We start from the raw sequence: 26620 nt of genomic DNA on the forward strand, positions 1-26620 counted from the left end.
AGTGATTTCTGACAGTCTCAAAATGGTTGAACAGTGCAGTCAGGCGGTAGGGAAAGCAAGTAGGATGCTTGGCTGCATAGCTAGAGGCATAACAAGCAGGAAGAGGGAGATCGTGATCCCCTTATATAGAGCGCTGGTGAGACCACATTTGGAATACTGTGTTCAGTTCTGGAGACCTCACCTACAAAAAGATATTGACAAAATTGAACGGGTCCAAAGACGGGCTACAAGAATGGTGGAAGGTCTTAAGCATAAAACGTATCAGGAAAGACTTAATGAACTCAATCTGTATAGTCTGGAGGACAGAAGGAAAAGGGGGGACATGATCGAAACATTTAAATATGTTAAAGGGTTAAATAAGGTTCAGGAGGGAAGTGTTTTTAATAGGAAAGTGAACACAAGAACAAGGGGGCACAATCTGAGGTTAGTTGGGGGAAAGATCAGAAACAACACGAGAAAATATTATTTTACTGAAAGAGTAGTAGATGCTTGGAACAAACTTCCTGCAGACGTAGTTGGTAAATCCACAATAACTGAATTTAAACATGCCTGGGATAAACATAGATCCATCCTAAGATAAAATACAGGAAATAGTGTAAGGGCAGACTAGATGGACCATGGGGTCTTTTTCTGCCGTCAATCTTCTGTGTTTCTATGTTAAAGAAGCATCCATCCTTCCTGTTTGCAGCTTCACACTAAAGTTGAATCAACTGGATTCGCTCAGGGACACAATAAGGAAACCTTTGTACTTTCCCCCCCAAAATAGGTGTTGCAGAGAGAGGTTCCACAGTTGTTTTGGTCTCCTGAAATATAACAGAGCTTCAGAAATCTCTTTCTTGTGACAAACGTGGCTGTCAATCAGGAAGGAAAGTATAGATCAGTGATGGCGAACCTATGGCACGGGTGCCACAGGTAGCATGTGGAGCCATATTTGTTGGCACCCGAGCTGTTGCCCTAGCTCAGTTCCAGTGTGAATGTGTGTGCCGTCCAGCTGATTTTTGGCTTGCACAGAGGCTCTGGGAGGATGTTTTTGGCTTCCAGAGGGCCTCCAGGCGGTGGGGGAAGCTGTTTTCACCCTCCCCAGGCATTGAATTATGTGTGTGGCCACTCGTGCCTGTGCAATAGTGCACACACAAGCTCTTTCGGTACCTACGGGAAAAAAAGGTTCGCGCTCATTGGTGTAGGGGAACCACAGAGATCACTTTGGAAAAAATATATAGGGGCCATTAGTTAACCAGTTCAATCCTACATAGAGGCAGATATTTCTCTCTCTGGGCACAATGAGAATATATCTGCTGAACAAAGTTGTGCATTGGCGACTCTCCACTCCAGTCAAAAAGAGGGCAGGAAAAATATTTACTGACCCCTCACATTCTGGACCCCTCACTCCTACCCTCAAAACGTCACTACAGAGCACTGCACACCAAGACAACTAGACACAAGAACAGTTTTTTTCCGAACGCCATCACTCTACTAAACAAATAATTCCCTCAGCACTGTCAGACTTTCTACTAAATCTGCACTTCTATTCTACTAGTTTTTCTCATCATTCCTTTCACCCATTTCCTCCCATGTTGACTGTATGACTGTAACTTGTTGCTTATATCCTAAGATTTTTATTAATATTGCTTCTTCATTGCTTATTTGACCCCTATGACAATCATTAAGTGTTGTACCGCATGATTCTTGACAAATGTATATTTTATTTTATGTACGCTGAGAGCATATGCACCAAGACAAGTTCCTTGTGTGTCCAATCACACTTGGCCAATAAAAATTCTATTCTATTTTATCCAGTTGCCCAGACTCTGCCCCGATGCAAGAGATTATGGGGCGATTAAAAGAAGATGATGCTAATTAGTTGACCAGAGCTTAACCTAGGAAAACAAAACAAAAAAAGTGAGAAAGGAGATCAAGGTGGCTTCCTTGATTCTTTTTGGTATAAGAGGCAGGCAAGAGGCAGGCTTTCAAGGCTCTTGCCCTAATAATCTGTACCAATAAAGTAGAATTTTAGTATTTCTTGTATCAGCTTCCTGACATTGCCTGCCTCAAAGAGCAGAGAGAAAAGGATAGTGTTTTCACCCCACAGTGTAATGCAGTCAGATAACAGCAATCCATAGTTTCAGGATGGTCATCACTACCTATCAGAGAGATATCTTTCTTCCTTGAGTATCTCTTGTTTTTGTTTTTTGTTTTGCTCTTGAGTAGGAAAGATTTAGTGGCACAGTAATTTCCTAGTTCGATTCACAGTAATTTCCTAGTTCGATTCACTAATCACTAAATCTTAGTTTGTTCGGTTCACTAAATTCCACTAATATTGTGAAATTTAATTTCACTAGATCAGAGAGCGATCCCTTATTGGGAGAAAAAGAGAGTCAGGATTTTGTTTGAGTATTCAAGAATATTGAATATTCCTGAATAGTCCTCGGAGAGAGGCGGCATATAAATGCAATGAATGAATGAATGAATGAATGATTAGGTTCCACAGAGTGGGCCTTCTCCGGGTCCCGTCAACTAAACAATGTCGGTTGGCGGGCCCCAGGGGAAGAGCCTTCTCTGTGGCGGCCCCGACTCTCTGGAACCAACTCCCCCTAGAGATTAGAACTGCTCCTACTCTCCTTGCCTTTCGTAAGCTCCTTAAAACCCACCTTTGTCGTCAGGCATGGGGGAACTGAGACATCTCCCCCGGGCATATACAATTTATGCATGGTATGTTTGTATGTATGTTTGCTTAGTAAATGGGTTTTTTAAAATATTTTAAACTATAATTTAGATTTGTCATGAATTGTTTTATTTTATTGTGAGCCGGCCCGAGTCTGCGGAGAGGGGCGGCATACAAATCTAAATAATAAATAAATAAATAATAAATAAATAAAATATTCAATATTTCACAGAAATTGTGTGAATTTTATAAATGCACAGTTTCCTTTTTCTGGTGTTTATTTAAAGCCTGTTCTCTAGAGCAGTGATTTTCAACCTTTTTTGAGCCGCGGCACATTTTTTACATTTACGAAACCCTGGGGCACATTGAGCGGGGCGGGGGTGGCCTAAAAAAAGTTTGAACAAAAAAATTCTCTCTCCCTTCCTTCCTCTTTCTTTCTCTCTCTCCATCCCTCTTTCTTTCTCTTCCTTCCTTCCTCTCTTTTTTGCTCTCTTTCTCTCCCTCCTTACCTCCCTCTATGTCTTTCTCTCCTCTCTCTCTCTCTCTCCTTCCCTCCCTCTCTTTCTTTCTCTCTCTTGCTCTCTATTGCTTTCTTTCTCTTGTTCTTTCTCTTGCTTTCTTTCTCTCTCTCTTGTTCTCTTTCTCGCTCACTCGCTCTTTCTCTCTCTTGCTTTCTTTCTCTCTCTCTTGCTTTCTTTCTCTTTTTTTCTCTCTCTCTTGCTTTCTTTCTCTCTATGAGCTTCGCGGCACACCTGAACATGTCTCGCGGCACACTAGTGTGCCACGGCACACTGGTTGAAAAACACTGCTCTAGAGAAACAAATCACAGTGGGTTAATATAACTTAAAGAAGCCGGCTTTCGCTTCCAGAATTCGTTTTTACCTTCCACCGAACAAAATAATACTGCTTGCCAACACACACACACACACTCCCAAGCATGCAAGCTATTGTTAGCATTGGAGTCTGGAAGAACTCCAGGAATGTTACATAGCCTTGGGATATAACCCAGATGTTTTCAGTTGAAAACCCACTGTCTGCAAACACAAAATCCCTCGAAGCCTGTGTCTTAGCCATTTCGTTCCTTTCTATTAAAAAGAAGAAAAAGTGCTACCCTAGACAAGAAATTGAGACCAGTCGTTATTTTAAGATCGACGGATAACAACTCCCTTCTGTTTCTCGGTAGGAATCTCTTCATATTTTTCTTAAAACTATCAATAAATCGTTGATCACAACATCATCAATTTTACAGAGAAGTCAGTAAGTGATCGTGTATCTTTTCTTTCGGTAAATGACCTTTTTAAATTATGAAGGAGAGTTAGAGATACTCGTGTTTCCTGAAAATTTTGCCAATTTTCTGCAATTTTTTGCTTCCGTATATGCACGGAAGCAAAGAAATTGGTGAAAACTGGCAAAATCTCATGCGCGAGAACGTCTGACAGTCTCAAAATGGGTGAGCAGTGTGGTCGGGCGGTAGGAAAAGCAAGTAGGATGCTTGGCTGCATAGCTAGAGGTATAACAAGCAGGAAGAGGGAGATTGTGATCCCCTTATATAGAGCGCTGGTGAGACCACATTTGGAGTACTGTGTTCAGTTCTGGAGACCTCACCTACAAAAAGATATTGACAAAATTGAACGGGTCCAAAGACGGGCTACAAGAATGGTGGAAGGTCTTAAGCATAAAACGTATCAGGAAAGACTTAATGAACTCAATCTGTATAGTCTGGAGGACAGAAGGAAAAGGGGGGACATGATCGAAACATTTAAATATGTTAAAGGGTTAAATAAGGTTCAGGAGGGAAGTGTTTTTAATAGGAAAGTGAACACAAGAACAAAGGGACACAATCTGAGGTTAGTTGGGGGAATGATCAAAGGCAACATGAGAAAATATTATTTTACTGAAAAGTAGTAGATCCTTGGAACAAACTTGGTTGGTAAATCCACAGTAACTGAATTTAAACATGCCTGGGATAAACATATATCCATTGTAAGATAAAATACAGGAAATAGTATAAGGGCAGACTAGATGGACCATGAGGTCTTTTTCTGCCGTCAGTCTTCTATGTTTCTATCCTCGTGTGAATTTTTACTTGCTGCACATGCGCAGAAGTGATCTCTCATGCCGATTGGCACCCACGTGCCCAATGGCTGCATGTGCGCACACAACGATCCCGGAGGGCGTACCGGTAGCGGCCAGTAAGTGGAACCCTCACCTTGGCCCTCCCCCGGAAAAAAGCCCCAGTGAAAGGGTGAGTGTGGCCAGCACAAGAGACAGCCCTTCCCTTCCTTGGTCAGCTAATGGCAGCTGGGCCCCTTAATCACGACCCACGGATCGGTTGAGCTGATTGGGAGCGGCCTCTCCATTCTATCTCTCCCCATTGTTCTTGGTTGTTACCCACCTCCCATTCATTCCACTTTCCTGCAAATTCTTACCCCACTTGCAAGCGAGTAACCACCCAGGACTCTTTATACATAGTGTCCACCCAGTGGACAACGCTCCACCCAACTAGGCAGAGCGCCACTCACTGATTGAGCAGTAAGAGGCCGGTCAGACCAGCCACCTGCTGCAAAGTCCTCCAAGAGCAGCGGTAGAGTCTTTCAGCAGCGACCGCTCTGGGAGTATGCTTCCCCCTCTATGGTTCAAGCTCCATGCCAATCCAACTGCCAATCAGCTGTTTGTGTTAAATCAGGCTGTGCTGAAGCTGATCAAGCTGTTTGCTGCAAGAAAGCACACTTATACCTCTAGGGTTATCATACAGTAATTTATATTGACGATCAGTTAATGCTTAAACCTTAATTATAAATTAACATAATTCTATATTTACATTACAGTTTTTACCAAATTAACTTAAGGTTAATGAAATCCTATATACCTTACTAAGTTAAACACTGATAGATTTATTTTATTTTCTCCTTTCAAGCTAATCGTAGAATAATCTCCAAATTTCATAATATTCCAAATCTTCCTTTTCATTTAACTCCATTGTCATTTTATCTCGTTCCGCACAGTCTAAGATCTTCTTTATTATATTTTCAGTCAGTTATAATTCCTATCTTAGTAATTATTCTAAGACTCTGGATGGTGACTGCATAACTAAATTTTTAAATCATCATCATCATCATTATTATTATTATTATTATTTTAAGAATAATCTTTATTTAATACATTAAAGAAAACAAACAACAAAAACAAGAAACTAACAAAACATTACACACACATACACAAAATGAGATGTCAACTGTACTGTTGACTGCTAAAATTGCAACCTTTCAAAGTTTACTAAATTCAGATTACAAGTTATTAGCATCAATTATGGATGAAAGTTTTTTAAAAATATTAAATAAAATCATACACCCGGACCAAAATGGATTTCTTCCACGCTGAAATATTTCAAATAATACGAGAATTATTTTAGATATTGTTCTGTCTGGGTCCCTCCAGAAGCCAACACCAAACCAAAAAGAGAAGCCAGACACACTGGTAAAAAGCAAAGGCAGTTTATATAATTCAAAGCAAACACAGGTAACAGAAACTGTTCTTACAGACAGGAACACGCTGGAACGTCACAGAGGTTTCACGAAGGCCATGAAAGAAAACAGGATCCTTGTTGTCAAAAACAACACTGGAGATAACAAACCCACGCCTCCCCCAAGTCTTCCAGACTTCTAGGCCACAAGCCAAGATCAGAGACGCTGAGAAGCAAAGCAGGGGCACAGAACTTCCAGTTGATAACTCTCCACAAGGCTGCAAGGGCGGGCCTGCCTTTTAAACCCTGCTGAGGAGAACCACACCCAAACCCAGCTGTAGCCACTTCAGTGATGCAAATACCTTTCTAATTGTTCCCGTCTCTGAGCTGCACGTCGCTGTCTCATGTCAATTATAGCCTGTGCTTCTTCATCCAATGAGTCCAGGCTACTAGCTGGGGAGAGCACCCCCCCCCCCCGGGGTTCTCAGGCTGCTCTCCCTCCTCCTCTTCCTGACTTTCCTCTCCCCCGTCTGCCTGGTCCTCCCCCTCCTGTTCACTGTCCTCCTCCTCTGGGCATGGATCCAGCAGAGACGCAGCTGGTCCCTGAGGAGCCTCAGGCTGAATCACAACAGATATACTGGAATATTATGATAAAAAAATTGATAGACAGCTCTAATATTCATAGATATTTAAAAAGCTTTTGACCGCATTTATTGGAATTTTTTTCATAAACTAACTTGAGCAGATGAAGTTTGGACACAACTTTAAAAGTTTAATAAAATCAATTTATTCAGACTGAACCGCAAATATCATTTTAAATCATTACCATTGTCCTCCTTATTGTTCCTTGCTTTGTTTTGCAAAACTTCTGGAAGGCAGCAGGCTGTCTATCAAATATTCAGTTTTCACATTAGGTACACTGTATCTTAAGCAAGGGCCTCCGTGTTGCCTTGTCGCAGACAGACTGATGTGCTCCAGATGTGTCGGGTCCAAGGCTCCTCAAACTCTCAACAAGTATGATCATCGGGAGGTGCCTCCTGATGGAAGCCAGACCTCCTCCTGTCAGATAGCTTGCAGGCTTGATGCGCTGTCACAAATGAAGATGACACATAGATTGATGGCCTAGTGTCCCCTGGAGTATTTGGTGCATAAGATGAATGCGAATTTAACCACATCAAGGGTGATCTGCATGTTTTAAGAGAGCTTTCTACTTTTATTTCTACATAAAATTTTAAGCTAACAATATTGGGCGAAATTATCTTCTCTCGCAGAAACATCTCTTAACATTTTGTGGTGCAAACCAGGGGTCCATGGTCTGGCACTGATCCGCGGCATGTCAGAAATGGGGCAGGGGTGGGTTCTGGATTCCCCCACTGCCAGTTTTCTCAGGGATGGGCTGCACAAATGCACACATAGAAACATAGAAGATTGACGGCAGAAAAAGACCTCATAGTCCATCTAGTCTGCCCTTATACTATTTCCTGTATTTTATCTTAGGATGGATCTATGTTTATCCCAGGCATGTTCCTGAGGATTCAGTTAATCACCCCTAATCCACAATCATTAACTAATCAGCATACCTCAGTTAAATCTACGACCCCAGGTGTTACCCCACTGACTCACCAGGAAGTTTCTACACAGCAGGCAATTGCTGAGCCATCAAACCACACCCAGCCACCAGTATTTATAGAAGGAAGGCAGCTCAGGTCTCGCTGTGTTCGCCCTAGAACAAGGACAGAAGCACCAGCCTGAAGATGACGAGTGGGACCTTGTCGAAACGTTGCCAGAAATTTCTAAATCCTACACGGGAAGAAACCCGAATATACCAAGACCGTCATATATATATTTACAGCAGCGCGAAGCTTACAACTTCAGCCGGATGATGGTGAATGTGATTTCACTGAAACGTCGCATGATGTAAAATATTACACGGGGCAAAACCCGAACTCAGAACAATCTACACACACACACACACACACACACACACACACACACACATATATGTCGGATCACCCTGGTATATTGAAGGAACGTCACAGCTCCTTTTTGCCTCTAGGCCCAACCCAGGGCCGTTTCAAGGCAGTTAATTTATTTATAGCCGACAACTATATAAAAAAACATTTGACATATATATATATGGTACAGAGCTGAAGGGATTGGATACTGTAGCCTAGAGGATAATTCTCTGCCTTACAAGGCAAAGGTTGCAGGTTCAAGTCCCAGTGGGTATGGCTAGCTGATGAGGCCAAAATAAGGCCAAAATAGATCTATCCTAGTCTCCCTTAATTTTCAAATTCAGCTTAAACATGTGACATATATATATATATATATATATATATATATATATATATATATATATATATATCACATGTTTTTTTTTGCTGAATTTGAAAATTAAGGGAGACTAGGATAGATCTATTTTGGCCTTATTTTGGCCTCATCAGCTAGCCATACCCACTGGGACTTGAACCTGCAACCTTTGCCTTGTAAGGCAGAGAATTATCCTCTAGGCTACAGTATTCAATCTCTTCAGCTCTGCAAATATATATATATATATATAATATTATATATAGCGTATATACGCTGCTCAAAAAAAAAAAATATATATATATATATATATATATATATATACGCTGCTCAAAAAAATAAAGGGAATATTTAAACAACACAATATAACTCCAAGTAAATCAAACTTCCTTCTATAGCACAGATAAAGGGGGCGCGATGGCTCAGCGGCTAAGACACTGAGCTTGTCAATCAGAAAGATCGGCAGTTCAGCAGTTCAAATCCCTAGCACCACCTAACGGAGCGAGCTCCCATTACTTTTTCCATCTTCTGCCAACCTAGCAGTTCAAAAGCACGTTAAAATGCAAGTAGAAAAATAAGGACCACCTTTGGTGGGAAGGAAACAGTGTTCTGTGTGCCTTTGGCATTTAATCATGGTGGCCACATGACCACAGAGACGTCTTTGGACAGCGCTGGCTCTTCAGCTTTGAAACAGAGATGAGCAACGCCCCCTAGAGCTGGAAACGACTAGCACATATGTGCTAGGACAGGGGTAGGCAAAGTTGGCTCTTCTATGACATGTGGACTTCAACTCCCAGAATTCCCGAGCTAGCATGATTGGCTCAGGAATTCTAGGAGTTGAAGTCCACAAGTCATAGAAGAGCCAACTTTGCCTACCCCCATGCGAGGGGAACACCTTTAACTTTACCTTGCAATAGGGTTGATATTCCTGGAGGGGTCTGTAATATGGTAAATGATTTAGCTTTACTAGATAAATGGTCAAAGCAATGGAAAATGCAGTTTAATGTTTCCAAATGTAAAATAATGCACTTGGGGAAAAGGAATCCTCAATCTGAGTATTGTATTGGCAGTTCTGTGTTAGCAAAAACTTCAGAAGAAAAGGATTTAGGGGTAGTGATTTCTGACAGTCTCAAAATGGGTGAGCAGTGTGGTCGGACAGTAGGAAAAGCAAGTAGGATGCTTGGCTGCATAGCTAGAGGTATAACAAGCAGGAAGAGGGAGATTGTGATCCCCTTATATAGAGTGCCGGTGAGACCACATTTGGAATACTGTGTTCAGTTCTGGAGACCTCACCTACAAAAAGATATTGACAAAATTGAGTGGGTCCAAAAACGGGCTACAAGAATGGTGGAAGGTCTTAAGCATAAAACGTATCAGGAAAGATTTAATGAACTCAATCTGTATAGTCTGGAGGACAGAAGGAAAAGGGGGGACATGATCGAAACATTTAAATATGTTAAAGGGTTAAATAAGGTTCAGGAGGGAAGTGTTTTTAATAGGAAAGTGAACACAAGAACAAGGGGGCACAATCTGAAGTTAGTTGGGGGAAAGATCAAAAGCAACGTGAGAAAATATTATTTCACTGAAAGAGTAGTAGATCTTTGGAACAAACTTCCAGCAGACGTGGTTGGTAAATCCACAGTAACCGAATTTAAACATGCCTGGGATAAACATATATCCACTGTAAGATAAAATGCAGGAAATAGTATAAGGGCAGACTAGATGGACCATGAGGTCTTTTTCTGCTGTCAGTCTTCTATGTTTCTATGTTTCTACCTAAGCTAGGACAAACCTGTTTGATTTTAATAGATACGAGTTTTAACATGGTCAATTTTCCTTTTGTTAACAGAGAACCAGCTGCTAGAACTCTGTGGGAGTCCTTAATGAACCTGAAACAGAAGGAAGGTCTGATGGAAGTTAGAAGACATCTGGTGGAAGCTGCAAGCCGAGAAAACCTGCCAATTAAGATGAGCATGGGTGAGCCCATACACCATTAACTAACTCTACCGCGAATGCACTAGAAGTGGCATGACTTCCTAATGATTATTCATTTGTTAAATTGGGGTTATTCTCATTGGACAGGAGGCTACATTTTCTGAAATGCTTAGGCTTTTAATGCCTTTGCTACATGTAGATTACTTTTGTGGATTCTGTGAACATGCAGACAACTATGTGTTTTGATTTTTGCAAGGGAATTAGAATAGTTACACAATTGTATTGAACTGTATGATTAATAATGTGCTGAAATGAATGTATCAGAGTGGAGTGGTATAGAATGGGATGCAATGGAGTGGAGCTGAATGGATTGGAATGGAATTAGAGTAGAGTAGAACAGAACAGAATAGAATAGAATAAGAGTAAATTGGAATAGAATGGAATGGAATGGAACAGAACAACAGAACAAAACAGAATAGAATAGAATAGAATTCCTTATTGGCCAAATGTGATTGGACACACAAGTTGTCTTTGGTGCATAGGCTTTCGTGCATAAAAGCTATAAGTGATAAATCATGATTATAGTCATCATAAAAATAAATTCATCATAAATAATGATAATAATAATTAATAATTTATTGGATTGTGTATGCCGCCCCTCTCCGCAGACTCAGGGCGGTTAACAACAATAATAAACACAACATGTACAATCCAATAATAATTTAAAAAACAACTAAAACCCCCTATTATAAAACCAAACATACACACAAACATACCATGCATAATAATAAGATACCTTAGTGATACTAAATTAGCAATCAACATAAATCATGCTAGGATATTAAAACAATATAAATCATAAAGATACAAGCAACACAGTTGTCAGACGTAGAAAAGGAGATACATACTGTAATAGGAAAGATGAGAAAAATAATAGTAATACAATCTTACTAAATAATTTGACAGTGTTGTAGGTATTAGTTATTTAGCAGAAGAGGACTTGATCAAATCTTTTGAATTTGAATATTTTGAATAGATAAATGGGAATAGGGAGAGAGTAAATGGGAGGAGAGAGAGCTTTTTAATGTCTTTTTCCCTAATAAATAATTATTGTTAATAAGTTTAGGCAACATATATACTTCATTTTTTCTAATGATTTTATGCAATAAAAATTGCATTTTTATTACACGCATTTCAATACCGTTCCAGAGAAATACAAAGTAACCATTGATTTAGCAGAGTGATAAGATATTCAGTCCTAAATCATTGGAGTTTTCTTTAAAGACATTTGTACATACAATTCCCCATAGTGATGTTGATAATATTTCAGGTTGATTACTTTGTTCCCTATTTTCAGTATTTGTAGGGGCATGAAATTGAAAAAAGAGCTAATTGGATGTCATATTTTGTGTAGGAAGATGATAAGGACATTCCTAAAATCACGTTTTTTCTCCCCCCAGTGTAGCTACTGTTGCTACATGGTAAACCCTTCCTTCCTTCCTTCCTTCCTTCCTTCCTTCCTTCCTTCCTTCCTTCCTTCCTTCCTTCCTGTCCTATTTTAGTGATCAGATGCATGGAAAGCATCTGAGAGTGAAGCTTTGTAATGCTTTTTATACTCTGGTTTCTCTTCAGAGGGTATAAATCTTTTGCCTTTTGTTTGAAATCTTTTGCTATTAGCGTATTGAGCTCTTGTCTCACAATTAGGAGGTTGCAAGTTCAATTCTAGGCAGAGGCAGATATAAGGTCTCATGTTTGGGCAAGGGGTTGGACTAGATTAGATTAGATTAGATTAGATTAGATTGATTGGATTCATATGCCGCCCCTCTCCGCAGACTCAGGGCGGCTCACAACAATGGTAAAAAAAACAGTACATGGTAACAAATCTAATATTTAGAAATCTAAATTACAGTTTTAAATTAAAAAGTCCAAAAAAGAAACCCCAATATATAAAAAACAAGCACACAATCAAATCATACACAGAAACTACATGAGCAAGGGGGAGATGTCTCAGTTCTCCCATGCCTGACAGCAGAGGTGGGTTTTAAGGAGTTTACAAAAGGCAAGGAGGGTGGGGGCAATCCTAATCTCTGGGGGAGCTGGTTCCAGAGGATCGGAGCCACCACAGAGAAGGCTCTTCCCCTGGGTCCCGCCAGACGACATTGTTTAGTTGACGGGACCCAGAGAAGGCTCACTCTGTGGGACCTAACCGGTCGCTGGGATTCGCGTGGCAGAAGGCGGTCTCATAGATAACCTGGTGCGATGCCATGAAGGGCTTTATAGGTCATAACCAACACTTTGAATTGTGACCGGAAACTGATTGGCAACCTATACAGACTGCGGAGTGTTGGTGTAACCTGGGCATACTTAGAGAAGCCCATGATTGCTCTTGCAGCTGCATTCTGCACGATCTGAAGTTTCCGAACACTCTTCAAAGGTAGCCCCATGTAGAGAGCATTACAGTAGTCTAGCCTCGAGGTGATGAGGGCATGAGTGACTGTGAGCAGTGAGTCCCGGTCCAGATAGGGCCACAAATGGTGCACCAGGCGAACCTGGGCAAACGCCCCCCTCGCCACAGCTGAAAGATGTTTCTCTAATGTGAGCTGTGGATAGATGACCTGCAACGTCCCTTCCAACTCTGTTAATCTGTTAAATTTTATTGAGCAAATAATATTTTGCTCAAAATGCTTTGTTATCCATGCCATGGTTAGACTTCAGAAGTAGCCTGCCTTACTTGGCAGTTTTAACAGAGGACAGTCAATCAAAAGGGAGCCTGAATCCCCCTTATTATGTTCATTTATTAGCATGCGGAATGATAAAAAGCCAAAACACCAGCAGGATAAGAAGAACAAATACTCTTTCTGTTGCCTCCTCCCTCCACAAATGGAAAAGGGCCTCCTTAGTTCCTCCTCAGTAAACTACGTAGAATGTAAAAGGGAGGAGGTTTTTTCTTTTTTCCTTAATGCATTCTTATGTTCTGCAACACGTACATTTACTCTCCGAACATAAGAATGCATTAAGGAAAAAAGAAAAAACCTCCTCCCTTTTCCAACACTTCAAAACTACAGGACATGAAATTGATTTTGACAGCACCAAATTAATTTCCAAAACATAACACTACAGCAAAAGAAGCCATCGAGATAGAAAAACATCCCCAAAATATGAACAAGCGGGATGATACCTCTCGCTTACCAGACATCTGGAAACCAGCCCTCAAATGTATCCCAGCCATAGAAACCAGACTCAGAATACACATTGTAAAGCAATCAAGTAGCCTGCAAGTTCCAACTACTCAGGATATCACGCCTAATCTACAACCATTAACTAATCAGCATACCTCAGCTACATCAACGACCCCAATTGTTACCCCACTGACTCACCAGGAAGTTTCTACACAGCAGGCAATTGCTGAGCCATCAAACCACACCCAGCCACCAGTATTTATAGAAGGAAGGCAGCTCAGGTCTCGCAGCGTTCGCCTGAGAACAAGGACAGAAACACCAGCCTGAAGATGACGAGTGGGACCTCGTCGAAACGTCGCCAGAAATTTCCAAATCCTACATGGGAAGAAACCCGAATATACCAAGACCGTCATACCTGTACCCGTGAAAATCTACGAGATATATATATATATATATATATATATGTATGTATGTATGTATGTATGTATGTATGTATGTATGTATGTATATGTATATGTATATGTATATATATATATATTTGTAGATTTTCATGGGTATATGTATGCAGATTGTTCTGAGTTCGGGTTTTTCCCTGTGTAATATTTTGAGTGTCTTTGCAATGTTTCGGCGAAATCACATTCGCCATCATCAGGCTGAAGTTATTGGCAGTGAACCTTTTTTGACACCGAGTGCCGAAACAGGAGTGTGTGCCTGTATGAGCATATGCACGCCGGGAAGCTGAACTTCCAGTTTCTGGTGTAAGCATGCGCATCGGTGACTTGGTCTTCTGGTTTCTGGTGCGCACTCAAGCACAAAGACCAGAATGCATGCTAGGGAGCTCTCTTCCGGTTTCCGGTGCTCCCGCATGCACGAAAACAGCTAGTCAGTGTGCATGTGAGTGTTAGAACCTGGAAGAGTTGGGAGGTGATGGCTGGCGTGCCCAGCGAGATGGCTCTGCTTGCCGCTTCTGGAATGCGTGCCATAGGTTCGCCATCACGGCACTAGGTTAAATGGACAACGTTTGTTTTACTCTCAAAATTCATTCGAAAGGCCTGGAAATGGGATTTATGTAATGTTCAAGCTAAATTTCCAACATGTATTTATTTCCCCATGGTGGATGTGGTGCATAGATAACTGAATTCCAACTCAAACATTCAAAACTGTTGGGAATATGAGACTCGCTGTTTCCTATGCCCCCCCCCCCCCTTTCACAATGTCCAAAGATGGTCACATTTTGTTCCTTTCTCATATCTTGGATGTCCTTTCATGTTCTCAACATCAAAGTTCAAAAAAACCTTATCTCCCTAAATCTGTCCTTTCTTTTGAAGTTCTTCCCCCCACGACATGCACTTACTAGTTAAGGGATTTACAGTAGCTTTACTCCTGCCTCTCGAACAAAGGCAATTGTCCCAGTCCAGTGGTATTTCTACTTAAGAACGCCTCCACTTAATAACTTTTTTAGATAAGAACTGGGTGTTCAAGATTTTTTTGTCTCTACTTAAGAACCATTTTCTACTTAAGAACCCGAGCCCAGGAAAAAAGTGGCAGGAAACTGGCACGAAGGCCCGGCCAGTTTCCTGCCATTCCCACTTTAATCTCGGCCATCTCAGGCTTTTCTGGGCTGCCAGAGGAGCATTTTGGTGGTGCTTAAGGAGGCTTTAGCAGTCTAGAGTGAACAAAGCATTTTCCTTTCTCTGGGCGCTTGGAGAGGGAATAAACCTCTGCCAGCGCCCAGAGAAAAGAAATGCTCCCTTCACTCTGGGCAGCCCAGAGCGAACGGAGCATTTTCCTTTCTCTGGGCTCTGCCTCAGAGTCCCTCTTTTTTTTTAAAGCCTTAAAGTTTTGGATTTTTTTTATTCCCTTGACCTCACCTTCTTTTTTCAGCAGCGACTGTCCTCCTCCTCTTCCTCCTCCTCCTCCCACCCAAATTCTAAGTTTTTATTTCTTTCCTAATGGGTTTGCACGTATTATTTGCTTTTTCATTGATTCCTATGGGAAAAATTGCTTCTACTTTAAGAATATTTCTACTTAAGAACCTGATCACGGAACAAATTAAGTTCTTAAGTAGAGGTACCACTGTATATTGTTGTTGTTGTTTATTGTGAAGTCGTGTCCAGGTGGAGATTCCAACTTACTGCTGCTACTGGTGCTGATGGGCGTGCAGGTCTGGGTGGGTGCGTGCTTGTGTCGGAATGAGATTTTGCTTCTGCGCATGCGCAGGAAAGAAATCTCATGGGAAGACACATGGGTGCCAAGTGTTTTTAATACGAAAGTGAACACAAGAACAAGGGGACACAATCTGAGGTTAATTGGGGGGAAATCAGAAGCAACGTGAGAAAATATTATTTTACTGAAAGAGTAATAGATGCTTGGAACAAACTTCCAGCAGACGTGGTTGGTAAATCCACAGTAATAGAATTTAAACATGCCTGGAATAAACATATATCCACCCTAAGATAAAATACAGGAAATAGTATAAGGGCAGACTAGATGGACCATGAGGTCTTTTTCTGCTGTCAATCTTCTATGTTTCTATGTTTACTGTATTCATGAGGGGCCTAAACAAGGTTAACTTAACATCGGATAAGGTTTGCAATCCTTAAATGAAATCATTTCAAAGGTTTTCCTTATGATTTTGTAGGTGGGTGGGTTGCTTGTTAATCCGACAAAATTTTAGGGTAAATAAACTTTAACTTAATTAAAGTGCACACCCTTGTCTTTAATTTAGTCAACAGAAGTGGGTAAGCCCTGACGAAAGACGTTTTGTTCCTTGCAATCTTATTAACTTTTCCTTGTTGGGCTGCCAGAACAAAATGAACTTTTAAAGATTTTTGGATAATATTTAAGCAAAATAAAAGGCAATAAAATATCAAGAAGTAAACCAAACTGTAATATGGCTCTAGATTTATTCATTTTGGAACACCAAAAGATGTTTTTTTATAAGAGTTTGTCCTTCTGTTATCCTCAAGAATCATCACTTAGTAATGAAATCACAGATATACTGCTTTCTGCTGTTGGCCGATATTGGTGTATGTTTTCCTCCCTCCCTCCCTCCCTCCCTCCCTCCCTCCTTCCTTCCCATTCTCTAATCTGGATAGAACACCATCTACAGACCACTCCCTAGCCACCTGATTGATTCCTCTAACTTCCTTCCTTCCTTCCTTCCTCCCTCCCTCCCTCCTTCCTTCCCATTCTCTAATTTGGATAGAACACCATCTACAGACCACTCCCTAGCCACCTGATTGATTCCTCTAATTTCCCTCCCTCCCTCCCTCCCTCCCTCCTTCCTTCCTTCCTTCCTTCCCATCCTCTAATCTGGATAGAACCATATACAGACCACTCCCTAGCCACCTGATTGATTCCTCTAATTTCCCTCCCTCCCTCCCTCCTTCCTTCCTTCCTTCCCATCCTCTAATCTGGATAGAACCATATACAGACCACTCCCTAGCCACCTGATTGATTCCTCTAATTTCCTTCCTTCCTTCCTTCCTTCCTTCCCTCCCTCCCTCCTTCCCTTCCTTCCTTCCCAGCTTCTAATCTGGATAGAATCGTCTACAGACCACTCCCTAGCCACCTGATTGATTCCTCTAATTTCCCTCCCTCCCTCCCTCCCTCCTTCCTTCCTTCCTTCCTTCCTTCCTTCCTTCCTTCCCATCCTCTAATCTGGATAGAACCATATACAGACCACTCCCTAGCCACCTGATTGATTCCTCTAATTTCCTTCCTTCCTTCCTTCCTTCCTTCCTTCCCTCCCTCCTTCCCTTCCTTCCTTCCCAGCTTCTAATCTGGATAGAATCGTCTACAGACCACTCCTTAGCCACCTGATTGATTCCTCTAATTTATTTCCTCCCTCCCTCCTTCCTTTCTTTCATTTTCCTCCCTCCCTTCCTTCTTCCCTCCCTTGACATCTTGAAAATCATTTGCTAATTATTAAGGAATGAAGTTGTTATAGTGTTATAAGAGAGCCATGTTGATATTGTGTGTGTGTGTGTGTGTGTATCTTAAATTGAACAAATGGGGAAAAACATTTGCTGCATGAAACATATTGCCTAAATATATCTGGACCTGATTTACATTTTCCATGTGCTTTATTCCTATACTCTTGAGAATGACTCTAATATATAAATGTATACGGTATATTTTTCCCCCACAGGGAGAGTCACCCCAGAACAGCTCCAGTCATATGTCCAGCTCTTCAAAAAGAAATTTGACGCTCTTGAAAATCATTGTGGGCTTTTGCAGATCGCACTGGCCGTTGTGCAGGCTCTAAAAGACCCTCAGAATGCCAAGTGGGACACCTTTTTAGCCTTTGAACGGCTGTTTGTACAGGTACCGTATAAGCTGGACTTTGTAACTTTTTTTTTTAAGGAGTAGACGTTGCTTACGCTGCTTCCTTATTTTACTCCTTAAAACTAATCTGTCGATCTAAAACTCCCATTTTTTAAAAAAAAAGTCATCCACATTCATTCCATTTCAATCATACATGTGATTGGAGCAAGATGGCCAATCTTAAAGGCCTGCAGAGGTGAGTTTTTAAAATGTTACGAATGTCCAGGAAGGTGAGGGCAGTACGAATCTCTGAAGGGAGTTGATTCCAGAGGGCCGGTGCTGCCACAGAGAAGACTCTTCCCATAGGTTTGCTTTGCAAACAGCATTGCTTGGTGGATGAGACCTGAATAAGGCCGACTCTGTTGGACCTGACCAGTCACTGGTATTTGTGTGGCACACACTGCAGCAGAACAAGCGATGACCGGGGCTATTGTGCACCCTCTGATGCGTGGTTTGCCTGGAGTCACTGTGTGGAATAAAGTCCCTGTCTGGAATAAAGGAGATACCATGGACTTGGACTGAATTGCATTGGGGTGGTGGTGTATGTGGCTCTTTCTGTTGGTAGATCCCAGATAGCCCTCCTAATTTTTTGGAGGGGCTCTAGAGAACTCTGGAATAAAAACAAGGACTGATCTAATGGGCATTCACTGAAAAAGAGACAATGGAATGGAGTGGAGTAGATTAGGATAGGATAGGATAGGATAGGATAGGATAGAGGATAGAATAGAAAATGAGAATAGAAAATAGAATGGAATAGAATAGAAAATAGAGTAGAATAGAATAGAAAATAGAGTAGAATAGAATAGAAAATAGAGTAGAATAGAGACTAAAATAGAAAATAGAATAGAATAGAGAACAGAATAGAATAGAATAGAATGGAGAATAGAATAGAAAATAGAAAAGAATGGAATAGAGAATAGAATAGAAAATAGAACAGAAAATAGAAAAGAGAAGAGAAAAGAGAATGAAATGGAATCAAATGGAATAGAGAATAGAATATAGAATAGAATAGAATACAGAATAGAAAATAGAAAAGAATGGAATAGAGAATAGAATGGAATAGAATAGAAAATAGAGTAGAATAGAATAGAAAATAGAGTAGAATAGAGACTAAAATAGAAAATAGAATAGAATAGAATGGAGAATAGAATAGAAAATAGAAAAGAATGGAATAGAGAGTAGAATAGAAAATAGAACAGAAAAGAGAAAAGAGAAGAGAAAAGAGAAGAGAAGAGAAAAGAGAATCAAATGGAATCAAATGGAATAGAGAATAGAATAGAATATAGAATAGAAAATAGAAAAGAATGGAATAGAGAATAGAATAGAGAATAGAATAGAGAATAGAATAGAGAATAGAATAGAGAATAGAATAGAGAATAGAATAGAGAATAGAATAGAGAATAGAGGAGAAAAGAGAATAGGGAATAGAATGGAATGGAATGGGATGATAGAATAGAATAGAACAAAACAGGACAGAACAGAACAGAATGAAGAAGAGGAATGGGGTGGGGGTGGGGTGGGATAGGATAGGATAGTTGCTTTACAGATGGCTGTTAAGTGAGAATCCAGGATGCAAAGGGCTATCTGGACTCCATCAAGTCAAGGCAAAAAACATGATAAAATATTGACCGGGGCAGAGGAAATGCGTACTGTCTATCACAGCTGTTCCTGGTCTCTTAGTGGCTTTGGATAGTATTGACTGTGATATCTTCATGCTTCAGCTTCAAGGTTTAGCAGTGGGAAGCATGGTGTTACATTCTTTTTCTTCCTTCCATCATAGCTGTTTCTAGATGGCGTTGCAGCAGAAAAGCGATTCAGCCAAAGGCCCTTGCACAGCAGCATTAATTAGGATTATTCACATCCTCCTGTCTAGACTACTGCAATGGGGTTGCCCTTGAAAATCATTTATCTCAGCGGCTGGTTAGGTCCCACAGAGCTGACCTTCTCCAGGTCCTGTCAGCTAGGCAATGTCGCTTGGCAGGACCTCGGGGAAGAGCCTTCTCTGTGGTGGCCCCAGCCCTCTGGAATCAAATCCCTCCAGGGATTCGTACTGCCCCCACCCTCCTGGCCATCCTCAAGGCTTTAAAAACTCACCTTTGCCAGCTGGCTTGGGGCCGTTGAGTGTTACACCTAGCTACGACCATTTACTGGAATGAATATGGGATTAATGTGGATGATTGTTTTTAAATTATTGAAGTTTTAGATCTAATTTTAAATTTAGATTTCTTATATAGTGTACCACTATATTACATTGTTCTACCTAAGAACACCTCCACTTATGAACTTTTCTAAATAAGAACCGGGTGTTCAAGATTTTTTTCCCTCTTCTTAAGAACCATTTTACACTTACAAACCCGAGCCTCCGAAACTGTAACCGGAAAAGGCAGGGAGAAGCCTCCGCGGGCCCTCTCTAGGAATATCCTGGGAGGAAACAGGGCCGTAAAAGGTGGGGAGAAGCCTCCGTGGGGCCTCTCTAGGAATCTCCTGGGAGGAAATAGGGCCAGAAACGGCAGGGAGAAGCCTCCACGGGGTCTCTAGGAATTTCCTGGGAGGAGACAGGGCCGGAAACAGCGGGGAGAAGCCTCCGTGGGGCCTCTCTAGGAATCTCCTGGGAGGAAACAGGGCCTCCACCCTCCCTGTGGTTTCCCCAATCGCACACATTATTTGCTTTTACATTGATCCCTATGGGAAAAATTGCTCCTTCTTACAAATTTTTCCACTTAAGAACCTGGTCACGGAACAAATTAAGTTCGTAAGTAGAGGTACTACTCTATATTACATTGTTCTATTTGTTTTGTTGTGAGCCGCTCTGAGTCTGCGGAGAAGGGCGACATAGAAATCAAATAAATAAATAAATAAATAAATAAATAAATAAATAAATAAATAGATAAATAGATAAATAGATAAATAAATAAATAAATAAATAAATAAATAAATAAATAAATAAATAAAATCTTGGGGAAGCTGCAGCATAAGACGTTATATGGGTGCCCTTTGCAGACCCATCAGGATCATTGTCTAGTCTACTGCGTTGTATTTTTTATTTCCTTCTTATCACGTTTCTTCAAACGGATCCTGCGAATTGCAAGGCTTTAAAGATCTAATTAATAAGTAGCAAATGTAAAATACTCTGCCAATCAAATGAGAACAGATTGGTCCAGGACTGATTTCAAATTGCCACGGGACCCCACGTAAACATATACTTAGAGAGACAATCTATCATCAAGATGCTATCCAGGCCCCAAGTTTGCTCCTATAAGATCTTTGGTATTTTAAAAAAACCAACCTAAACTTAACTAAATCCAAGCTCATGTAGGTTAATTTCTTTGAAGTCAGTGGGAGAGTTAAGCTTGTACAGTGGTACCTCATCATACGAACTTAATTGGTTCCAGGAGGAGGTTCGTAAGGTGAAAAGTTCGTAAGATGAAACAATGTTTCCCATAGGAATCAATGTAAAAGCAAATAATGCGTGCAAATCCTTCAGGAAAATCCCAAACTTTAGAAGGGAGGCGAACAGAGGGCAGGGAGGAGCAGCTAAAGGGGGCGGGTGGAAGAAGCAAGGCTAGGCTAAAGGGTGAGTGGGAAGGAAGAAAGGCAAGGGGGGCGCCCCTCCCTTTTCTTTCTTCAAAAGACAGTTTCAGTGCCTTTGCAAGCATGCAAAATCTTTACTCCTCCAAGCTGCCCCTCCCTTTTCATTCTTCAAAAGACACAGTTTCAGTGCCTTTGCAAGCATGCAAAATCTTTACTCCTCCAAGCTGCCCCTCCCTTTTCATTCTTCAAAAGACACAGTTTCAGTGCCTTTGCAAGCATGCAAAATCTTTACTCCTCCAAGCTGCCCCTCCCTTTTCTTTCTTAAAAAGACACCGTTTCAGTGCTTTTGCAAGCATGCAAAATCTTTACTCCTCCAAGCTGCCCCTCCCTTTTCTTTCTTAAAAAGACACCGTTTCAGTGCTTTTGCAAGCATGCAAAATCTTTACTCCTCCAAGCTGCCCCTCCCTTTTCTTTCTTCAAAAAAGGGCGAAAAAAGAAACCCCTTCATCCCAGCAGCAGCTGCTTGGGTTGGTAAGGTGAAAATAGTTCGGAAGAAGAGGCAAAAAAATCTTAAACACCGGGTTCGTATCTTGAAAAGTTCGTTAGAAGAGGCGTTCGTAAGATGAGGTACCACTGTATTTAAATCCCTACTACTAAAATCCATCCAACTCAGCCTGCGGTTGTATATTAAGTTTTTTTTTTTTAACTTAAGAGACCTTTTTCTTCCTCCAAAATCCATGCGTAGAGTTAGAATTGCCTGGTTGTGGCTGGGCCGTGCTAATGGTGTCTGAGGTATGAGCATTCTGTTTATAATTTTATTTGAACAAACATAAACATACTGCACTGCACAAACAGTTAAAACAACCCAACAACCGTGTACTTGCCTTTAAAACGGAAGAAAAATAAACCAACAGGGGAAAAAACCAAGAGAGTAATACCAAATCCTTTCCTAAACATCTGTCTCTGGATTTATATCCATTATGTTTCAATCTTTTTTTTTTAATGGTCCAGGAATTGCAACTGAAGTCCGCTTTCCCATTCAACGTTGTAATTATCTCTTGTGTATACATTCATTTGCTTTAGTCAAACATTGCATTATGTGATCCTTGCAATTTTCTGTGTTCTGAAGTTGGATGCGGTGCTATTTTGATTCTAGAGTAGGGAAGCGTGTGGCTTAACCAAGGGGGGGGGAGTCCTGCCTAGTAATTGAATAGTCCCCCTCTAAAGAAAAATTCAGGATCCCGGAAGACTTCATTATGAATATACAGTGTTCCCTCGATTTTCGCGGGGGATGCCTTCCGAGACCGCCCACGAAAGTCGAATTTCTGCGAAGTAGAGATGCGGAAGTAAATACACCATTTTTGGCTATGGACAGTATCACCAGCCATCCCTTAAGACTTTAAACCCCTAAATTACAATTTCCCATTGCCTTAGCAACCATTTACTCACCATTATTGCTAGTACTCACCATTGAATAAGACACTTAGTGATTCTGATATTTATAAACATAATTATTTATTAACAATAATTATTTTTTTTGTTATTTATTTGCAAAAATTATTAGTTTGGTGATGATGTATGACGTCATCAGGCGGGAAAAACCGTGGTATAGGAAAAAAACCGCGAAGTATTTTTTAATTAATATTTTTTGAAAAAACGTCGTATAGGCTATTTGCGAAGTTCGAACCCGCGAAAATCGAGGGAACACTGTAAACTGTTAGCAGGAGCAGCATCAGCACGGAAAGAGGGCGTTTTTAAAACGTTATTACTGTTTTATTGTATTGTTGACTTTTATTATTCGATTTTAACTGTTTTTATTATTGTTATATTTATTCCTATTGTTAGTCGCTCAGAGTCTGTTTGGAGCGAGCGGCATATGCCGTATTTTTCGGTGCATAAAACGCACCTTTTTCCTCCCTAAAATAGGCTGATAATTAGGGTGCGTCTTATACTCTGAATATAGCTTTTTTTTCCAGCCCCAACTTAGCTGCTAAAGATCTTCCCAGCTATTGCAGGCTCTTTCATTGTTACTCTCTGCAAAGAATGTATTCCAAACCCTGTCTTTGTAGATTTATTCTTCCATTGTTTTACTTGCTCTGAATGTTTCTTTCCAACCTTAACCAGGTGCTAACAATGTTCCCAGCTCTTACCCGCTTGCAAGCTCTTTCACTGTTACTCTCTGCAAAGAAGAATGTTTTCCAAGCCCTAAGTCTTTGCAGGTTTTTTTTCCCATTTTGCTCTACTTGCACAGAGGGTTTCTTTTCAGGTGCTAATGATGTTCCCAACTCTTCCTGGCTTCCAAGCTCTTTCATTGTTGCTCTCTCAGAATAAAAAAAAAATTAAGCCCTTAACCAGGGGATAAAATAATGTGCTGAAGCTGACCAGACTAACTATTGCTAACCAGTGCTATTGCTAACATGTTGTAAGCCACCCTGAGCCTAAGGAGAAGGGCAGCATTAATTTTTTTTAAAAAATAAAGAGATAGATAGATAGATAGATAGATAGATAGATAGATAGATAAATTGATAAATTGATAAATTGATAAATAAATAAGCAAGCAAGCAGATTCTTTTCCCTATTTTCCTCCCAAAAAACTAAGGTGCGTCTTATATTCCGGTGCGTCTTATACTCCGAAAAATACGGTAAATACAATCAATCAATCAATTTTGAAGTGCAGAAGTCTTAAAGTTGCCAAGTTTGGGGACTCCTGATTTAGTGCAATATAAAAATGCAAATAATTGGAGTCCCCGTTTCAGCTGGCCAGGAAGGATGTCTCAGTGACGTCAAAGCTCCGCCCCTGGAATCTCCTCCTGGGATTCCCCACCTCCTTTTTCACCTCCCGACTGGCCAACAGCTCCCCGGCTGTTCTGGGAAGTGCCGCTGCCCAGCTGTCACCTTCAGAAACAGCCGGGGTGCTTCTCAGCGGTCTCCCGAACACCAAACCTGGAAGTTCAACAAAAGTTTGGGTTCGGGAGAGCGCCGGCTGTTTCAGAAGGTGACAGCTGGGCGGCAGCGCTTCCTGGTGCTCTCCCGAACCCGAACTTTTGCCGAACTTTTGCAAAAATTTGGGTTTGGGTTCGGCATACCGAACCATGCAAAGTTCAGTACGAACCCGAACTTTGCAGGTTCGGTTCGCCCAACACTACACCCGACCCAAAAAAGTTTCTTTATCACTGGGCTACACATTTATTGGTCTTAAGAAAGAGGAATTAATTTGAATTATCGGCTCCATTTAATATGTATACAGTGGTACCTCGAGATACGAGTTTAATTCGTTCCGGACCTGGGCTCTTAAGTCGAGCAGCTCTTATCTCGAACGACTTTTCCCCATAGGAATTAATGTAAATAATTTTAATTGGTTCTAGCCCTCAAAAAACTCACAAAGTTAGTCTAAATTATGCAGAAAGACATGTTTTTAATGAAGAAATGTACATGTACATATAAATGAATAATGAAGTTTCTTTCACTTAACTTGTAAACTTTCTTAAACTTTTAAATTTACATATGTTCAACTTCTCTGCCACCCAATCCTGTAGGACAGAGGTCCCCAACCCTTTTTGCACCAGGGACCGGCTTTAAGCGATCAAGAGAGGAATGGGTGAATGAATGGATGGAGGGTGGGAAGGAAGGAAGGAAAGAGGGGAGGGACAGGAACAGAGGAAGGAAGCAAGGAAACTTATGAAAGGGGAGAGTAAGAGAGGAATGAGTGAAGGGAGGGAGGGAGGGAAGAAGGTGGGAAGGAGAAAGAAAAGAAGAAATAGAGGAAGGGAAGGTAAAAGAGAGAAAGAAAAAGAGCAAGAAAGAAAGAAAGCAAGAAAGAAAGAAAGCAAGAAAGAAAGAAAGAAAGAAAGGGGGAAGGGACAGGAACAGAGGAAGGAAGCAAGGAAACTTATGAAAGGGGAGAGTAAGAGAGGAATGAGTGAAGGGAGGGAGGGAGGGAAGAAGGTGGGAAGGAGAAAGAAAAGAAGAAATAGAGGAAGGGAAGGTAAAAGAGAGAAAGAAAAAGAGCAAGAAAGAAAGCAAGAAAGAAAGAAAGAAAGAAAGAAAGAAAGGGGGAAGGGACAGGAACAGAGGAAGGAAGCAAGGAAACTTATGAAAGGGGAGAGTAAGAGAGGAATGAGTGAAGGGAGGGAGGGAGGGAAGAAGGTGGGAAGGAGAAAGAAAAGAAGAAATAGAGGAAGGGAAGGTAAAAGAGAGAAAGAAAAAGAGCAAGAAAGAAAGCTGCAAGCACCCCCCCGAGCCCCCCAGGCCGGCTGCAACCTTTTAAAACACGCGCGCCGCTTCGCAGCTGTCTCCTGAAGCCGAACGCGGAAGTTAGCGTTTGGCTTCAGGAGACAGCTCCTTGGCGCTTGTATCTCGAATTTGGGCTTGTAAGTAGAACAAAAATATCTCTCCCCTCCCAGCTCTTATCTCGAGTTGCTCTTAAGTAGAGCAGCTCTTATGTCGGGGTTCCACTGTATATTTTTTAAACTGGTTAATTAGCATTACATATAATTTTGTGACAGTCCACTTTATACACACATTGATTTACCATAGACACATATGCATTACATTTGGTAAACATCATCTGGCTTTTTTTGGCGGGGGGATTACATGCTTATGCTTATTAAGTGTATCTTAATAACCTTGAGTTAACTTTCACTTCAGATAATATTTTGAAATGGCAAAACTTCAAATGATAACAGAAACCTATTTTATGTAACTAGGAATGACTGTCTTGCAGTTAAATCTTGGGTTTTTGTGTCCTTGTGTTGCATGACTGTGTGTCTCGTGCTTTTTGATTGCCATATAATCTATAATGTTTATATGTTAGTTAAAGCACAGTGTCAATGCCAAATATAATTATCCGGAACTAGATATAGATGGTCTACTTCAAAAGGATATAAGACCTCAAGAACTTACAGAAAAACATTTGTTGGGCAGAGAAAACTATATGTTGACACTTGTATTTCTTTTATTGTTAGTGAGTTGATCTCAAGGTTATGTCTCTGAAGGATTCGGGCTTATTTATTTAGTATCCATGTCAGGTTTTAGCAAATCGTTGAAAATGTGAAACGGATAAATGAAAAGAACAGATTTTGTGGCCTGAGATTTGTTTGAATATCAGATGTAGGAAAGAACAGAAGGAATCCTTAGGTTGTATCCTACCACTCTTAAGATAAACTGTTTCTCTGGTCATAAAATACCATATTTTTCAGTGTATAAGACACACCT

At 40.9% G+C, this 26620-nt stretch overlaps 1 protein-coding gene across 2 annotated transcripts in view; it reads left to right on the forward strand.

Moving 5' to 3' along the window:
- SCFD2 (sec1 family domain containing 2) overlaps positions 1-26620 on the forward strand; it is a 198059-nt gene that overhangs the window by 14569 nt on the left and 156870 nt on the right. For both annotated transcript variants that reach the window (XM_070757174.1, XM_070757175.1), the window contains 2 exons: positions 10282-10409; positions 17700-17875. In XM_070757174.1, coding sequence (XP_070613275.1) covers positions 10282-10409; positions 17700-17875 — 304 coding nt within the window. The remainder of the gene's footprint in view (positions 1-10281; positions 10410-17699; positions 17876-26620) is intronic.

The sequence above is a fragment of the Erythrolamprus reginae genome, chromosome 7, assembly GCF_031021105.1.
Source record: "Erythrolamprus reginae isolate rEryReg1 chromosome 7, rEryReg1.hap1, whole genome shotgun sequence".
NCBI classification, from domain to species: domain Eukaryota; kingdom Metazoa; phylum Chordata; class Lepidosauria; order Squamata; family Dipsadidae; genus Erythrolamprus; species Erythrolamprus reginae.